A 13,688-nucleotide genomic window follows, 5' to 3' on the forward strand; every position below is an offset into this window, starting at 1 on the left:
ACAGAACAATGGATGACCTTGAAAATCGGATGATTAGTAGAAGGCTCTCCAGACAGTAACAATTGTTTCCCCATCAGCCTAAATTAGATACCCCCACAACACAGTGTCAAAACAGTTCAGAAACTACCCCAAACACGTGTGTATACATTTATTGTAACAAAGCAACTGGTACACTTAAAATGTTAATGTGAACAGTTTTCCAGTGGAAAAGGTGGAGATCACTAGTATATCCTATGAGATTCTATAGGGTCTCTACGTTCTCTTAAATAACCTGTTAATTAGCCAAGTTCAAAATTACAAGAGGACATTTTTTGGGTTTTGTTTTTATTAAAAATGTCATTTTCAAACCTCATGGGTGTCTGTAAAACATTACAATGAAAAGTCAATCAACATAAACCCAAATGTTGAGGTGTCAAAATGCCCACTTACCCCACCAAACCCCATTTAACTGTCTACAATAATAACCGTGTCATACCAAGATATCAACCCCAAAACATTTACAATCGCTGACAGGAACAAGCTGGTGCTTTCCGTTAGTACAACGCATGACGAAGAAAATGTGTCAACTCCAGAAGACCCCCCCCACCCCCATACTCTGCATCAAAGAAAATGTATAAAATAAAATAAAACGTGGCCAGGGATGCTAAGTTATCACTGCACCATTGCTTATCTTTATTCAACTCACAAGTTAACAGAAACCTTATTTATCATACATATAAATTGCTATTCGACTTTATTTTAGTCTAAGATGACGTGCAGAATGCCTGTACTTTTATTGGTCTTCATGGACATGTGTAGTAGTTTTATGACACGCGAGACGGCAGAGTTTTCTGATCTGGGAATTTACTCGTCTTCAGACATGGTATGGACAGGCGGAAGCTTGTGGAACAGGAGACAGAGCACAAAATAATACAAAAATAAAATGAAAACAAAGCTTCTTGCTCCCAAGCATTGAAGGATGATTAGAAGGAAAGAATGGGCAAAGGTATAGGTCGGAATATGTCCTTTTCTGCCTTAATCATCCTCGCCGTCATCCTGTAGAAGAGAGATACACGTTTAACCCCATGCCCGAAGACTAACATTTCAGACAAGTGGCAGTCAACCAACAATTGTTTTTATAACGTTGACAATATTGTCCAAACAAGACCGGAGTGAATGACCTCTACCATACCTCTCCTTCTCCTTCCTCATCGTCATCTTCCTCTCCTTCATCCTCATCCCCTTCCTCATCGATGTCCTCCAAGCCCTCTTCCTCATCTTCCTCACCTTCCCCTTCCTCATCATCCATGTCAGGGACCTTGACGAGTTGAGATGTTATATGAATAAGAGTTCCCAAACATAATGCCAGCATGAGACGATTTACAGTCCAGAATCTAGGAATCCAGAAGAGATGTCTAGGTAGCTGGATATGGTTTTGTAATGCTCCGTAGAACCCTATGGTTATACAACACACGTCTGAAAGTGTCCCCGGAACAGCCTTTAGAAAAATCTCGCAGATTTCATTTTTTACAGAGACACTTTGGTCTGACCCTATGGCCGTAATGCCAAGATATTTTGGATAATTGTAAGAAACATGCAGAATACTCTACCAGAGTAAGAGGGTGCTGGCACCAATTCAAAAATGTTTAGCACACCATGGGCAGTCAACAAAGAACTATGGACAATAGCATGGAATCGTACCAGGTAATACTGCAATGGGTTTGGCCAGATGTCATCCTTAACGACCTCTCCTAGTTCGTCTGCCCCAGCGTCAGAGTGATCTGTGAACCAGGTGAAGAAGCTCTCTGGTTCTTCATGTTGCCTCTTCTTGCCAGCCTTGTTCGGCGTTTGGCCGGCACGCTTTGTCAGGTCCTGTGAGGGGATAAATGAATAAAACACAAAAACAGCAACGTCACGCATTTTGCATCCAGCATGACATCACAAGACAGGACTTGAAATATATATATATATAAAAAAGACTACATATAAGACACACTGTAAAAATGTAGGTGTAAACATACCTTTCCAGCCTTCCATTTGATTTCAGTTGACTTTGAAGATGGGTCCCCACTTTCATTCAAGTGAAACTCTTTGGAGAGGATTTTGTTCTCAAAGTACGGGTTCTCATCAAAGTACTGGAAAAAAACAATCTGGTTAATTTACGCGCCATTTAGTTTGAAATGCACGATCCAAAAAAAGATGTAAATACTTACAAAATCTATTCTGTAACCCGACTTGATGTCCTCAAACTCAGTCACCTCCACTCTGGTAAGGTAATGAAGTGCCTCCTCATCCTCTTCACCAAGAAGGGCTGAAACTGAAAACAAGAACACATTTACATAGAAAGTGTGTCACCGAACAGTTTGTATATCAACCGCTTAAATCAGACTGATGGAAACATTTGTCACGTGCAGAATCCCACCATGTACAATAAGTGTACAATTCCTAAAGAAAAGAACACAAACTAGTTAAAAATGAGCATGATATCTGAACTTACCTTGTGGGTGGTTAACAAATGTAGTGACCCAGAAGTTGGGGATTTTAGCTATGAGGTCTGACCGCTTCTGGAAGAATGGCTGGCGTAACTTATTGTACTTCTGCTCTACTTTTAAAATCTCCTCACTGGCCTGTTCATTCAATCTAGAGGGAAGAGAATTGTGCAACACAATTTGATGAGATGTATATGGTAAAAGGTCCATCTTATAAACCACAAAAGTTCCAGGATAATTAACTCACCTGTCAATTTCATTTTGTACTTCGTCAATGTGTTCAATAGCTTCTTGTTGCTCTTTTTCTGAAAGAGATTAAATTCGTGTTAATTTTATTGAAATAAATTAATGAAATTGGATGGGCATGTACATGTAAAACATCTTGATGGTAAAAATAAAGACATGGTAAAGACCCAACCAACGTAAACAACGTATAGTAAACGAAGACTTGCGCATTGGATACCCAAGCTAAGCATTCCACCATCTTTTGTAGTAACGATTATCTCTCAAGTAAGTAGCTCTCTAGCCAAAGTACTCTGATGCAGCTTCCTGCTGTTTCTCAAGGCCGCGTGGTTTGAATGAAGTGGCCGCCGCACGCTGGGGACTGGTTTCACCCCTCAGACAGCCGGTTGGCATAATAGCCGACTATTAGGATCTTACTAGTGCAATATTTTTGTAGTAATCTATGTCGACCCTAGTGCTGCATTTTGTTAGTTTACAATGGTAAGTAAGTACTTCTACGCGTGGGTGCAAACCGCGATGGCGGAGCAACAATGAATGTTGGGCCTCACGCAAACAAATGTTAGCTTGCTAGCCAACTTAGCTGCCGCATTTGTTGGTCTACTAACTAGCTGGCTATTTCCCAAACAACGTGAAGTTAAGAAAACAAGTGTAAGGTACTTAACCTTGAGAAGTTACTTTAATTTGGAAGTACACGCGAATTACTCCCAAACCTGCGTGGCACAATGAGCTTGTGCAAGGCACAACATGGCCTCCTCCAACGACGTTGTAGCATAGTTGGCTAGCCAGTTAGCAAGTTCTGTTCTCACTACTAGTCCTACAAGAGCCATCACATTTCACCGTTGGCTAAAGCCTCCATCAAATAAGTACATCGTTTTGGACTAACTAAAGAGTGTTCGCTTAACCAAAAGTATACGCCATGGTAACAGTTTTGCAATATAAAAACTATAAATTACGTTGTATAGGAGGCCGCCATTTCTTACCGGAGGTCTCGTCCGCTCCATCATGATTAGAGTTTTCCTTTCTAACGACTTTCGCCGACGAGGCTGCCATGATTTTCGAACACCGTAGATGTTTGCGTCAGAATATATATTCCCTGTTGTTTAGACTTCTCCTCGGGGAAGAGAAAGGTGAAGTTCCACCTTGAATGGTGGAGAGTGCAAATAAAGCGTGTCGTGAACGAGAGGCTTTGCTCATGCACACACTCTCCTCTTCTCGCGCTCGCCAGAACGCGCATCCCCCCCCCCAACTCCTCCCCCAACAGAACGGGTTCGCCGTGTTGAAATCGAATACTTCAAAAATGCATCCTTCCTTCTTTCCTTGGCGCGATCAAACGATTTCCACTCAAAGTAGTGTTTATATTTCTCCGGGGCTGCAGTTGGATACTGTAGTCATTGTACAGTGTTTGTAATATAGCAAGCCAACCACTGAGAGAAAACCGCATCTAAAACTAAAATGTTTCTTCATATTTTGATGAATGCGCAGTTGTGTGGTTTTGCTTTGCCCAGCCACAGGCAGCAACTCAAATTTAATCACAAGACAGCCTTTGTGTATTTTGCTCTTTCCTACTGAGCCCTGCACAAGTCACGAGTTCCTGACGAAGGGAGTAACAAACCGAAGATTGACCAAGTCAAACTAACCTTTACCACGGCTGTGTAACATGGTATAGGTGAACGTGTTTCTTCTGGATATTAGGTCGTGAAAATGCTTTCATTTGAGGAAATAAAATCTTCTTTAGAACATGCAGGACAGTCTCACGTTCTGCAATTTTGGTCTGAACTTTCTGGGGATGACAAAAACACATTTCTGGTTGAGTTGTCTCAGTTGGATTTAAATGAATTGCGCGAGCACTGTGAACGGGCGGCGGAGTCTGCTAAAGCTTATCATTCCGCAACAGCCGCGGACCAGCAAATTGAGCCAGTATCTTCAGAATTCATCGGGAGCATTCGGAAGAGTGATCACACCGCCTTAACTGGCTGGGAAAATGAAGGTAGGCTACTGTATTCTCGATATGAGAAAAGTAAACACTCAACTAGCTAATTTGAATTGAAATCAGGAATTGCCAATAACGAAGTAATCCCCGCCTCGGGATGGTGCTGGAGAAAATGTAACCTCTTAAATTCATAGACAGCGATATGGGATGCAAGGATTGACCATCCACGATGTACAAATTATAGTTTTAAGCATGTTTTAAATCTATACAGTGTTTTTTTTATGTATTAATTTTTTATACAATGTTTAGAAGCATTACTCCATTACTATTCCATCCAAGCGTTTAAAGAGCGTTGGGCCAGTAACCGAAAGGTTGCCGGTTCGATTCCTCCTGCGGAATAGGTGCAAAATCTGTTGATTTGCCCTTGAGCATGGCACGTAATCTGCTAAATTACTAACATGTCAAATTTGTGAAACAAGTGTAAATTTGTGGGGCTCTGATGCGGTACGACAATTGCGGTACGACAAGTTAAAAAAATATTTACTAAATAAACTTAAGTAAAATATAAACACAATAAAATAACTATTTTTTGGGCCTTCCTCTGACACCGCCTAGTATATAAGGTCCTGGATGGCAGGAAGCTTGGCCCCAGTGATGTACTGGGCCGTATGCACTACCCTCTGTAGCGCCTTACGGTTGATGCCGAGCAGTTGCCATACAACCTGTCAGGATGCTCTCGATGGTGCAGCTGGATAATTTTTTTGAATGATTTGGGGACCCATGCCAAATCTTTTCACTCTCCTGGGGGGGAAAAGGTGTTGTCGTGCCCTCTTCACAACTGTCTTGGTGTGTTTGAACCATGATAGTTTGTTGGTGATGTGGACACCAAGGAACTTTAAACTTTTGACCCGCTCCACTAAAGCCCCGTTGATGTGAATGGGGGCGTGTTTGGTCCTCCTTTTCCTGTAGTCCACGATCAGCTCCTTTGTCTTGCTCACGTTGAGGGAGAGTTTGTTGTCCTGGCACCACACTGCCAGGTCTCTGGCCTCCTCCCTATAGGCTGTCTCATCGTTGTCGGTGATCAGGCATACCCCACTGTTGTGTTGTCAGCAAACTTAATGGTGTTTGAGTCTTGCTTGGCCACGCAGTCATGGGTGAACTGGGATTACAGGAGGGACCTAAGCATACACCCCTGAGGCATTTCTAAGTTATATTCTTCAAGAATCAATGGGTAATGTTAATTATAAATCCCAACATTTATTTAGCAATTGCAGATTGCCCCTTTTTAAATATTTTTTTAAAAATAATTGTGACTCAACTTTGCTGCACTTGGAATTGTTGCGACTTGTGTAAAATTTGAGAAGTATCTAATGCTCTTGTAACCAAATTTCAGCATATTTTTTAGAATATGCCTTTATTTTCTGCAAAATCCCACTGTAAGTAAGTTTATAGCCTACTGCTCAAAGAGGGTAGCCTCAAATGAACCACCCTGATCTCACAAACTTACATATGCGAGATCAGGATGGTTCCTATAAGACTACAAAGAGGGGTGGGCTATCATCTGATTATAGCGAATGTGATTATCTAAATCCAATAGCTAGTTAGCTACACTGTTGAAACAATTCCAACTAATCTTCACTTGTGATTGGAGTTCATTCTGCTGCTGACATCTGCCTCTTAGGCTTACTAACAAACAGTCAAATTGAAGCCTTCCCTTGCAACTCAAAAGGAAGCCACTTCTACACTGCCGTTCAGAGCTGGTTCCTTCCCACTGGGCACACATGTCAATTCAACATCTATTCGACGTTGATTAAATGTCGTTGAATTGAAATGGCGTGGAAACAAAATGTATTCAACCAGTGTGTGCCCAGTAGCTTCTGCCTGCAGGACAAGTGTAGGTGCCAGCGCTCATGGGGTCAGTGAAGTGGGGGAATTTTCCAAGAAATTAGCTAGTTTGATGGGAAATTCATTTAAATAACAAGAGAAAACAATGAAAAAATGTAATGATTAAAACACTCTCATAGGAGGGCAAGGGGGCAGGTGCTCAGGCACCCTTAGACCTCTATCTGTGCATGTGCCTGGGTCCCACTGTCATTTGAATGTATGGCAATTACACTTACATTTTGATCAATCATAGGTCAGGGATTCCCGAAATGTGTATTTTTTTTGTTGTAATGGTAAATGAGGACTGTCAGGCCACTGTAGTGCACCAACATAGTAGCTTACTCTATAAAACCACAGCAAATGCAAATATTGATACTAACACCTGTTTGGTGAATGTCAGTGTCAACCTTGTTTCTTTGGTTTGTCTGTGCTCTGCCATGGTGCTGTAATGATTGTTTTCTTTCCTCTGGTATTGTCCTTTTACAGGGTTTTTTCAAATTTCCCAGAACAGAGTGGCTGTGCTGCTGTTGGCTGGTGGCCAGGGGACCCGTCTTGGGGTTTCATACCCCAAAGGGATGTACAATGTGGGTCTCCCGAGCAGCAAAACTCTGTATCAAATCCAGGCAGAGCGCATCTGCAAAATACAGGAGCTGGCGAATGCAAAGCATGGATCAAAGTGCACAGTACCATGGTGAGATCTCATGGCGGTCAATTGACTGCTCTCATTTTATAAGCTGGCACAATTTCAATTCAGTGCAATATGTGCAGAATCAGATTCATTTCCAAACACACGATCAAAACAAAATAAAAAACAGTGCTCTTAAACTGCAGATCACACAATACTACACTGCACAAAAAAATAAAGGGAACACTAAAATAACACATCCTAGATCTGAATGAATGAAATATTGAATGAATGAAATATTCTTATTACAACTTTGATGTAATGTCCTTAAAACAAGTCAAAATGAGGCTCAGTAGTGTGTGTGGCCTCCACGTGCCTGTATGATCTCCCTACAACGCCTGGGCATGCTCCTGATGAGGTGGTGGATGGTCTCCTGAGGGATCTCCTCCCAGACCTGGACTAAAGCATCCGCCATCTCCTGGACAGTCTGTGGTGCAACGTGGCGTTGGTGGATGGAGCGAGACATGATGTCCCAGATGTGCTCAATTGGATTCAGGTCTGGGGAACGGGCAGGCCAGTCTTGCAGGAACTGCTGACACACTCCAGCCACAGGAGGTCTAGCATTGTCTTGCATTAGGAGGAACCCAGGGCCAACCATGCCAGCATATGGTCTCACAAGGGGTCTGAGGATCTCATCTCGGTACCTAATGGCAGTCAGGCTACCTCTGGTGAGCACAAAGAAATGCCACCCCACACCATGACTGACCCACTGCCAAACCGGTCATGCTGGAGGATGTTGCAGGCAACAGAACGTTCTCCCCGGCGTCTCCAGACTGTCACGTCTGTCACAAGTGCTCAGTGTGAACCTGATTTCATCTGTGAAGACCACAGGGCGCCAGTGGCGAATTTGTCAATCTTGGTGTTCTCTGGCAAATGCCAAACGTCCTGCACGGTGTTGGGCTGTAAGCACAACCCCCACCTGTGGACGTCGGGCCCTCATACCACCGTCATGGAGTCTGTTTCTGAACGTTTGAGCAGACACATGCACATATGTGGCCTGCTGGAGGTCATTTTGCAGGGCTCTGGCAGTGCTCCTCCTGCTCCTCCTTGCACAAAGGCGGAGGTAGCGGTCCTGCTGCTGGGTTGTTGCCCTCCTACGGCCTCCTCCACGTCTCCTGATGTACTGGCCTGTCTCCTGGTAGCGCCTCCATGCTCTGGACACTACGCTGACAGACACAGCAAACTTCTTGCCACATTTTGCATTGATGTGCCATCCTGGATGAGCTGCACTACCTGAGCCACTTGTGTGGGTTGTAGACTCCGTCTCACGCTACCACTAGAGTCATAGCACCGCCAGCATTCAAAAGTGACCAAAACATCAGCCAGGAAGCATAGGAACTGAGAAGTGGTATGTGGTCCCCACCTGCAGAACCACTCCTTTATTGGGGTTGTCTTGCTAATTGCCTATAATTTCCACCTGTTGTCTATTCCATTTGCACAACAGCATGTGAAATGTATAGTCAATCAGTGTTGCTTCCTAAGTGGACAGTTTGATTTCACAGAAGTGTGATTGACTTGGAGTTACATTGTGTTGTTTAAGTGTTCCCTTTATTTTTTTGAGCAGTGTATATTTGCAAACTTAAAAGTTCTCAATTTGACTGAGCGTTCCTGCTCTCTGACATTGGTTTTCCTCTGTGTGCTCTATGCTACTGTTCTGCCGTCATCAGGTACATCATGACCAGTGAGTTTACCCTGGATCCTACCAAGAAGTTCTTCCAGGAGAATAAATACTTTGGTCTGGATCCCTCTGACGTGGTCATGTTCGAGCAAAGGATGATCCCTGCTGTGACCTTTGATGGAAAAGTCATCCTACAGGACAAAGGGAAGATAGCTATGGCCCCAGGTAAGAAAATGGCATGGAGTTGGTTGGCAGATTAAAGTTAAGTTTTTATTAAAGCAGGAATATGTAACTTTTTGGGCAACCTGACCAAATTCATCTAGAAATGTTAGTTACAGATCTGTCATTCTTGTTGAATGCAAGTCTAAGAAGCAGTGGGCTATTTCTATGCTTCTCGTTCTTAATTTTTTTTGTTTTTCATATTTTTACTTTCGGTTTTGTACACCAGTTTCAAACAGCTGAAAATATAATATTTTTGGTTATGGAAAACATTTCATGGCAGTTTAGATGGTATAATGAGTCTCTCAACTCTGGACTCAACTCTGGACCCCGAAGCCAGTTCCACTGCATTTTTTCATTGTTCCCATTTAATCAGCGACTGCTTTAGACTTGGGACACCAGGTGTGTGCAATTAATTATTAGGTAGAGCAGAAAACCAGCATGCTCTGGACCTCGTAGGATAAGAATACTCCTGCCCTACACAATGACTGCTTGTTTTATCACATAAACTGAAATTTGGCTAACTATTAGAATTTTAACAATCAGGAAAGACATATTCCCATTCACCCTTTTAGATTTGTGTGTATTAGGTAGTTAGTTGTTGGGAAATTGTTAGATTACTTGTTAGATATTACTGCACTGTTGGAACTAGAAGCACAAGCATTTCGCTACACCCGCAATAACATCTGCTAACCATGTGTATGTGACCAATACAATTTGATTTTGATTTCTGCATATTGCATCTTTAATGCAATTTAGTTGATCGGGGCAGTGCATATGAATCCATGATTCTCTTTTCCGTCTCTCTAAAATTTTAGATGGAAATGGTGGCCTGTACCGAGCACTGGTGGATAACAAGGTACTTGAGAACATGGAGGAGAGGGGTGTGGAGTACCTCCACGTCTACTGTGTAGACAACATCCTGGTCAAAATGGCCGACCCTATCTTCATTGGTTTCTGTGTGAGTAAAGGAGCAGACTGCGGTGCCAAGGTAAACGAAAGCGAATCATCACACCTACAATGTAATCATGCGGGCATGTTTTCCTGATCCACACTTATTAGGTTGTATACTTGTTATAACTTGGTCACATGCATGTTATTTATATGCACATTTGGTTCTACATTCTTAAGATTTCAAATGTTATGACAGTTGACATGACTATTTCCAGGTAGTTGAGAAGGCGTACCCAGCGGAGCCGGTAGGCGTGGTATGCAAGGTGAAGGGGGTGTACCAGGTGGTGGAGTACAGCGAGCTCCGCCCAGAGACGGCCGAGCAGCGAGACCCAGGAGGAGAGCTGGTGTACAGCGCAGGAAACATCTGCAACCACTTCTTCACTCGGCCCTTCCTCAACGAAGTGGCACAGTGAGTGAGATGAAGAGATGTATACTGTAATGGGGCAAAAATAAAACCACTATGTACAAGTCATGTGCACAACACTTCAGTAAGAAGAAGAATAAAATGAAAACAATTCTTACTGAAAGTAATGGTTGAATAAATTAAATTAACATTCATTTCTGGAATGGAATGAGTTGTAATTACATGGACCCCACTCCTGCACAATTTTGCACACTGTCACTGTCTTGTCATATTGCATTGCTGATACAACTGTCTGGGCAAAACCAACTTGTGATATAACAGTTTGTAATGTCTTCCATTCGTCCACCTATCTCCTCAGGAAGTTTCAGGGGAAGCTGAAGCAGCACGTGGCGCTTAAGAAAGTCCCTTTTGTGGACAGGGAAGGAAACCTGGTGAAACCCACCAAGCCCAATGGGATCAAAATGGAGAAGTTTGTTTTTGATGTCTTTCAGTTTTCAAGGTGAAATTCAAATTTTGTGACTGATTTGCATTACACAATTTTCCTAGTTTCCAATATTTTAATGATATTCTAGACAATTTTACTAACGTTACATAGTAACCATAAATTGACTGCTTATTTTACCAAAATGATTGCTTATTTAAACACAATGTAATATTAATGCATGTAAGATATAGTGTAAACGGAACACAGTATATTTTGCTACTGAATGACATTCTCCAGCACACCAAATATGATACATTTTCCTCCTGACATTGGCAGGAAATTTGTGGCATTTGAGGTTCTGAGAGAGGAAGAATTCTCGCCATTGAAAAATGCTGATGGGGCACCTCTGGACACTCCTACCACAGCCAGACAATCCTTACTGGCACAGCACTACCGCTGGGCGATGGCTGCGGGAGCCAGCTTCCTGGATGCCCAAGGGAAATCCCTACCTCCTAGACCCAGGTGGGAGTGAGCGCTGCTCTACATAAAATATGGGGATCTCAATGGGGATTAGAGGGTGGGTGTGTGTGCACTTATCTCACCAATAAATCACAGTTGGGATTATATAAATTGCAGACTCTTTTATTTTTTCCTATATGTTGTTCTGTCCAGCACCTGAAACATTGGGATAATGATCTATTTCCTTTTTCAAATTCTTGTTAGGGTGACACGGGATGAATACCTACCAGCTGTCTGTGAGATCTCCCCGCTGGTGTCTTTCTTCGGAGAGGTGAGGCCACAACAACAGTTCCTATGTGATGTCACTTCCTGCCCTTATTTCCTCCTATTGTAGTCTCCTAACAATATGACCATTAATATTTAATCTGCAGGGTCCAGTGTTGAGTTTCTCTGTAAGGTTACACTAGACTGAGCAGTTACTTCACCACTCTAATATTGTTAATGTGCACTCATGGCAAATTAGGAAAGTGTTCTGTTTTATTCTCGTCCTCAAGAACATGATATCTATTGGCACTTTCCCATGAGAGTGGGGGGAGGTGTATTTTTTACTCTAAATGCACACTTTCAAACATGTTAGATATTGCTGCACTGTCGAACTAGAAGCACAAGCATTTCGCTACACTCGCAATAACATCTGCTAACCATGTGTATGTGACCAGACCAATAACATTTGATTTGACTAAAGCTGCTCTCTCCATATCTGCTCTCTTCATGTCTGTCTCCCCCAGGGTTTGGAGCAGCTGCTGGGACAGAAGGTCCTGACGACCCCCTTCCTTCTGGACGAGAACAGGGCAAAAGAACTCCTCCAGGCCCAGTAGCTAGCTCTACAGTACACTGTTCCCATCAGATGGGCTTACCTCTTGAGCAGTTGGGCCTGTTGATATGAGATGCTCATTCCTTGGCTTGATTTCAAAATGGAGCCTTTTGTTGCCCCTAATGGCATGTTTTTCATAAACAGGGTTGGGTAGGTTACTTTCTAAGTGTAATCTGTTACTAGTTACCTGTCCAAAATTGTAATCAGTAACAACTTTTGGATTACCCAAAATCATTACTGTAATCTGATTACTTTGATACGTTTAGATTACTTTCCCCTTAAGACACATTAGAAGAAGACACAAAGGCTACAACAAATGCATTTGGTGTGCCGTTATGGTGGTCAGACTCGCTCAGGTGGAACAAACTTTAACCTGCGCCTTTTTCAATGCTTAATTGAATGTAATTGAGAAACCGGAAGGTGTCGATGTATCCTAATGTATCCTTTCTGAATTTAAAAGTAATCAAATAAGTAATCCTCTAGTTTTTCAAAAGTATCTGTAATCTGATAACAATATTTTAGCTGGTAATGTAACTGATTACAGTTGGGGTTTTTTGGTTATCAGATTAACTGATTACATGTAGAAGTAATCAGTTACTCCATAACCATGCTCATAACTATCTGGTCCTTTCAGATTTTCATGAAGTGTTGAAGAAAGGGGACTAAGGGTCTGTTTGGAATTCAGCACCAGAGCACAAAGATGCATTGGCAATTACAAGGGAATTTTTGTATCCACATTTTTTTTCATCCAAACATGCTCATTACAATGTTGTCCCATACTCTTCCATGATCTATTGCTTAAAAGGAAACAAATTATTCTAGCACTTTAACACATTGTGTTTATCTTCTGATTATACACATTTCAGTTAATTTTTATGGACATAATTTAAACGGGATACACATTTCAGTATGCATTTGGAAAAGTAAAATCTAAAAGTTATTGATAAAGCAAAACTCAAGTACTGTAATCATGATACCAAGGAACTAATATAAAACATTGGATTATATTTTTACTTTATGATACACTTTGAGGAAATTAATTTACTTTTTTTACCCTTTTTGTATAATGTGTCGAATGTTAATGATCAAAGCAACTGTGGAAATTATAAAGCTTTTCTATAGCCCAGCCTTTCTGTATGAAATGCATCTTTTCTATACCCCAGCCTTTCTGTATGAAATGCATCTTTTCTATACCCCAGCCTTTCTGTATGAAATGCATATTTTCTATACCCCAGCCTTTCTGTATGAAATGCATATTTTCTATACCCCAGCCTTTCTGTATGAAATGCATCTTTTCTATACCCCAGCCTTTCTGTATGAAATGCATCTTTTCTATACCCCAGCCTTTCTGTATGAAATGCATCTTTTCTATACCCCAGCCTTTCTGTATGAAATGCATCTTTTCTATACCCCAGCCTTTCTGTATGAAATGCATCTTTTCTATACCCCAGCCTTTCTGTATGAAATGCATCTTTTCTATACCCCAGCCTTTCTGTATGAAATGCATCTTTTCTATACCCCAGCCTTTCTGTATGAAATGCATCTTTTCTATACCCCAGCCTTTCT

General features: G+C 41.9%; 2 protein-coding genes across 2 annotated transcripts; one reads left to right on the forward strand and one right to left on the reverse strand.

Moving 5' to 3' along the window:
* Window positions 1-137: 137 nt before the first annotated feature.
* LOC110523265 (protein SET) lies at window positions 138-3,928 on the reverse strand. The gene is made up of 8 exons (XM_021601807.3): window positions 3,692-3,928; window positions 2,716-2,773; window positions 2,477-2,619; window positions 2,193-2,296; window positions 2,001-2,114; window positions 1,681-1,851; window positions 1,172-1,297; window positions 138-1,035 (listed from the first exon to the last, which is right to left on the reverse strand). Exons 1-8 carry the CDS (start codon window positions 3,759-3,761, stop codon window positions 1,015-1,017), a joined length of 807 nt encoding a protein of 268 aa, XP_021457482.2. The 5' UTR covers window positions 3,762-3,928; the 3' UTR covers window positions 138-1,014.
* A 26-nt stretch (window positions 3,929-3,954) lies between these two features.
* On the forward strand, window positions 3,955-13,248 carry uap1l1 (UDP-N-acetylglucosamine pyrophosphorylase 1 like 1). The gene is made up of 9 exons (XM_021601806.3): window positions 3,955-4,698; window positions 7,012-7,216; window positions 8,878-9,053; window positions 9,866-10,038; window positions 10,217-10,410; window positions 10,724-10,864; window positions 11,126-11,311; window positions 11,513-11,579; window positions 12,037-13,248. The coding sequence occupies exons 1-9, from the start codon at window positions 4,413-4,415 to the stop codon at window positions 12,124-12,126; spliced, it is 1,518 nt and encodes a 505-aa protein (XP_021457481.2). The 5' UTR covers window positions 3,955-4,412; the 3' UTR covers window positions 12,127-13,248.
* The last annotated feature ends 440 nt before the right edge of the window (window positions 13,249-13,688 follow it).

This window comes from Oncorhynchus mykiss, chromosome 5 (genome assembly GCF_057628025.1).
Source record: "Oncorhynchus mykiss isolate SJ-2025 chromosome 5, ASM5762802v1, whole genome shotgun sequence".
In the NCBI taxonomy this organism is placed as follows: Eukaryota; Metazoa; Chordata; class Actinopteri; order Salmoniformes; family Salmonidae; genus Oncorhynchus; species Oncorhynchus mykiss.

Coding starts and splice junctions, on each gene's coding strand:
- uap1l1 (XM_021601806.3), top strand. CDS start 4,413: ATGCTTTCATTTGAGGAAATAAAATCTTCTTTAGAACATGCAGGACAG. Junction 4,699..7,011: donor AACTGGCTGGGAAAATGAAG/GTAGGCTACTGT, acceptor GTCCTTTTACAG/GGTTTTTTCAAATTTCCCAG. Junction 11,312..11,512: donor TCCCTACCTCCTAGACCCAG/GTGGGAGTGAGC, acceptor AATTCTTGTTAG/GGTGACACGGGATGAATACC.
- LOC110523265 (XM_021601807.3), bottom strand. CDS start 3,761: ATGGCAGCCTCGTCGGCGAAAGTCGTTAGAAAGGAAAACTCTAATCAT. Junction 2,620..2,715: donor GTACAAAATGAAATTGACAG/GTGAGTTAATTA, acceptor TCTTCCCTCTAG/ATTGAATGAACAGGCCAGTG. Junction 1,036..1,171: donor ATGAGGAAGGAGAAGGAGAG/GTATGGTAGAGG, acceptor TCTCTTCTACAG/GATGACGGCGAGGATGATTA.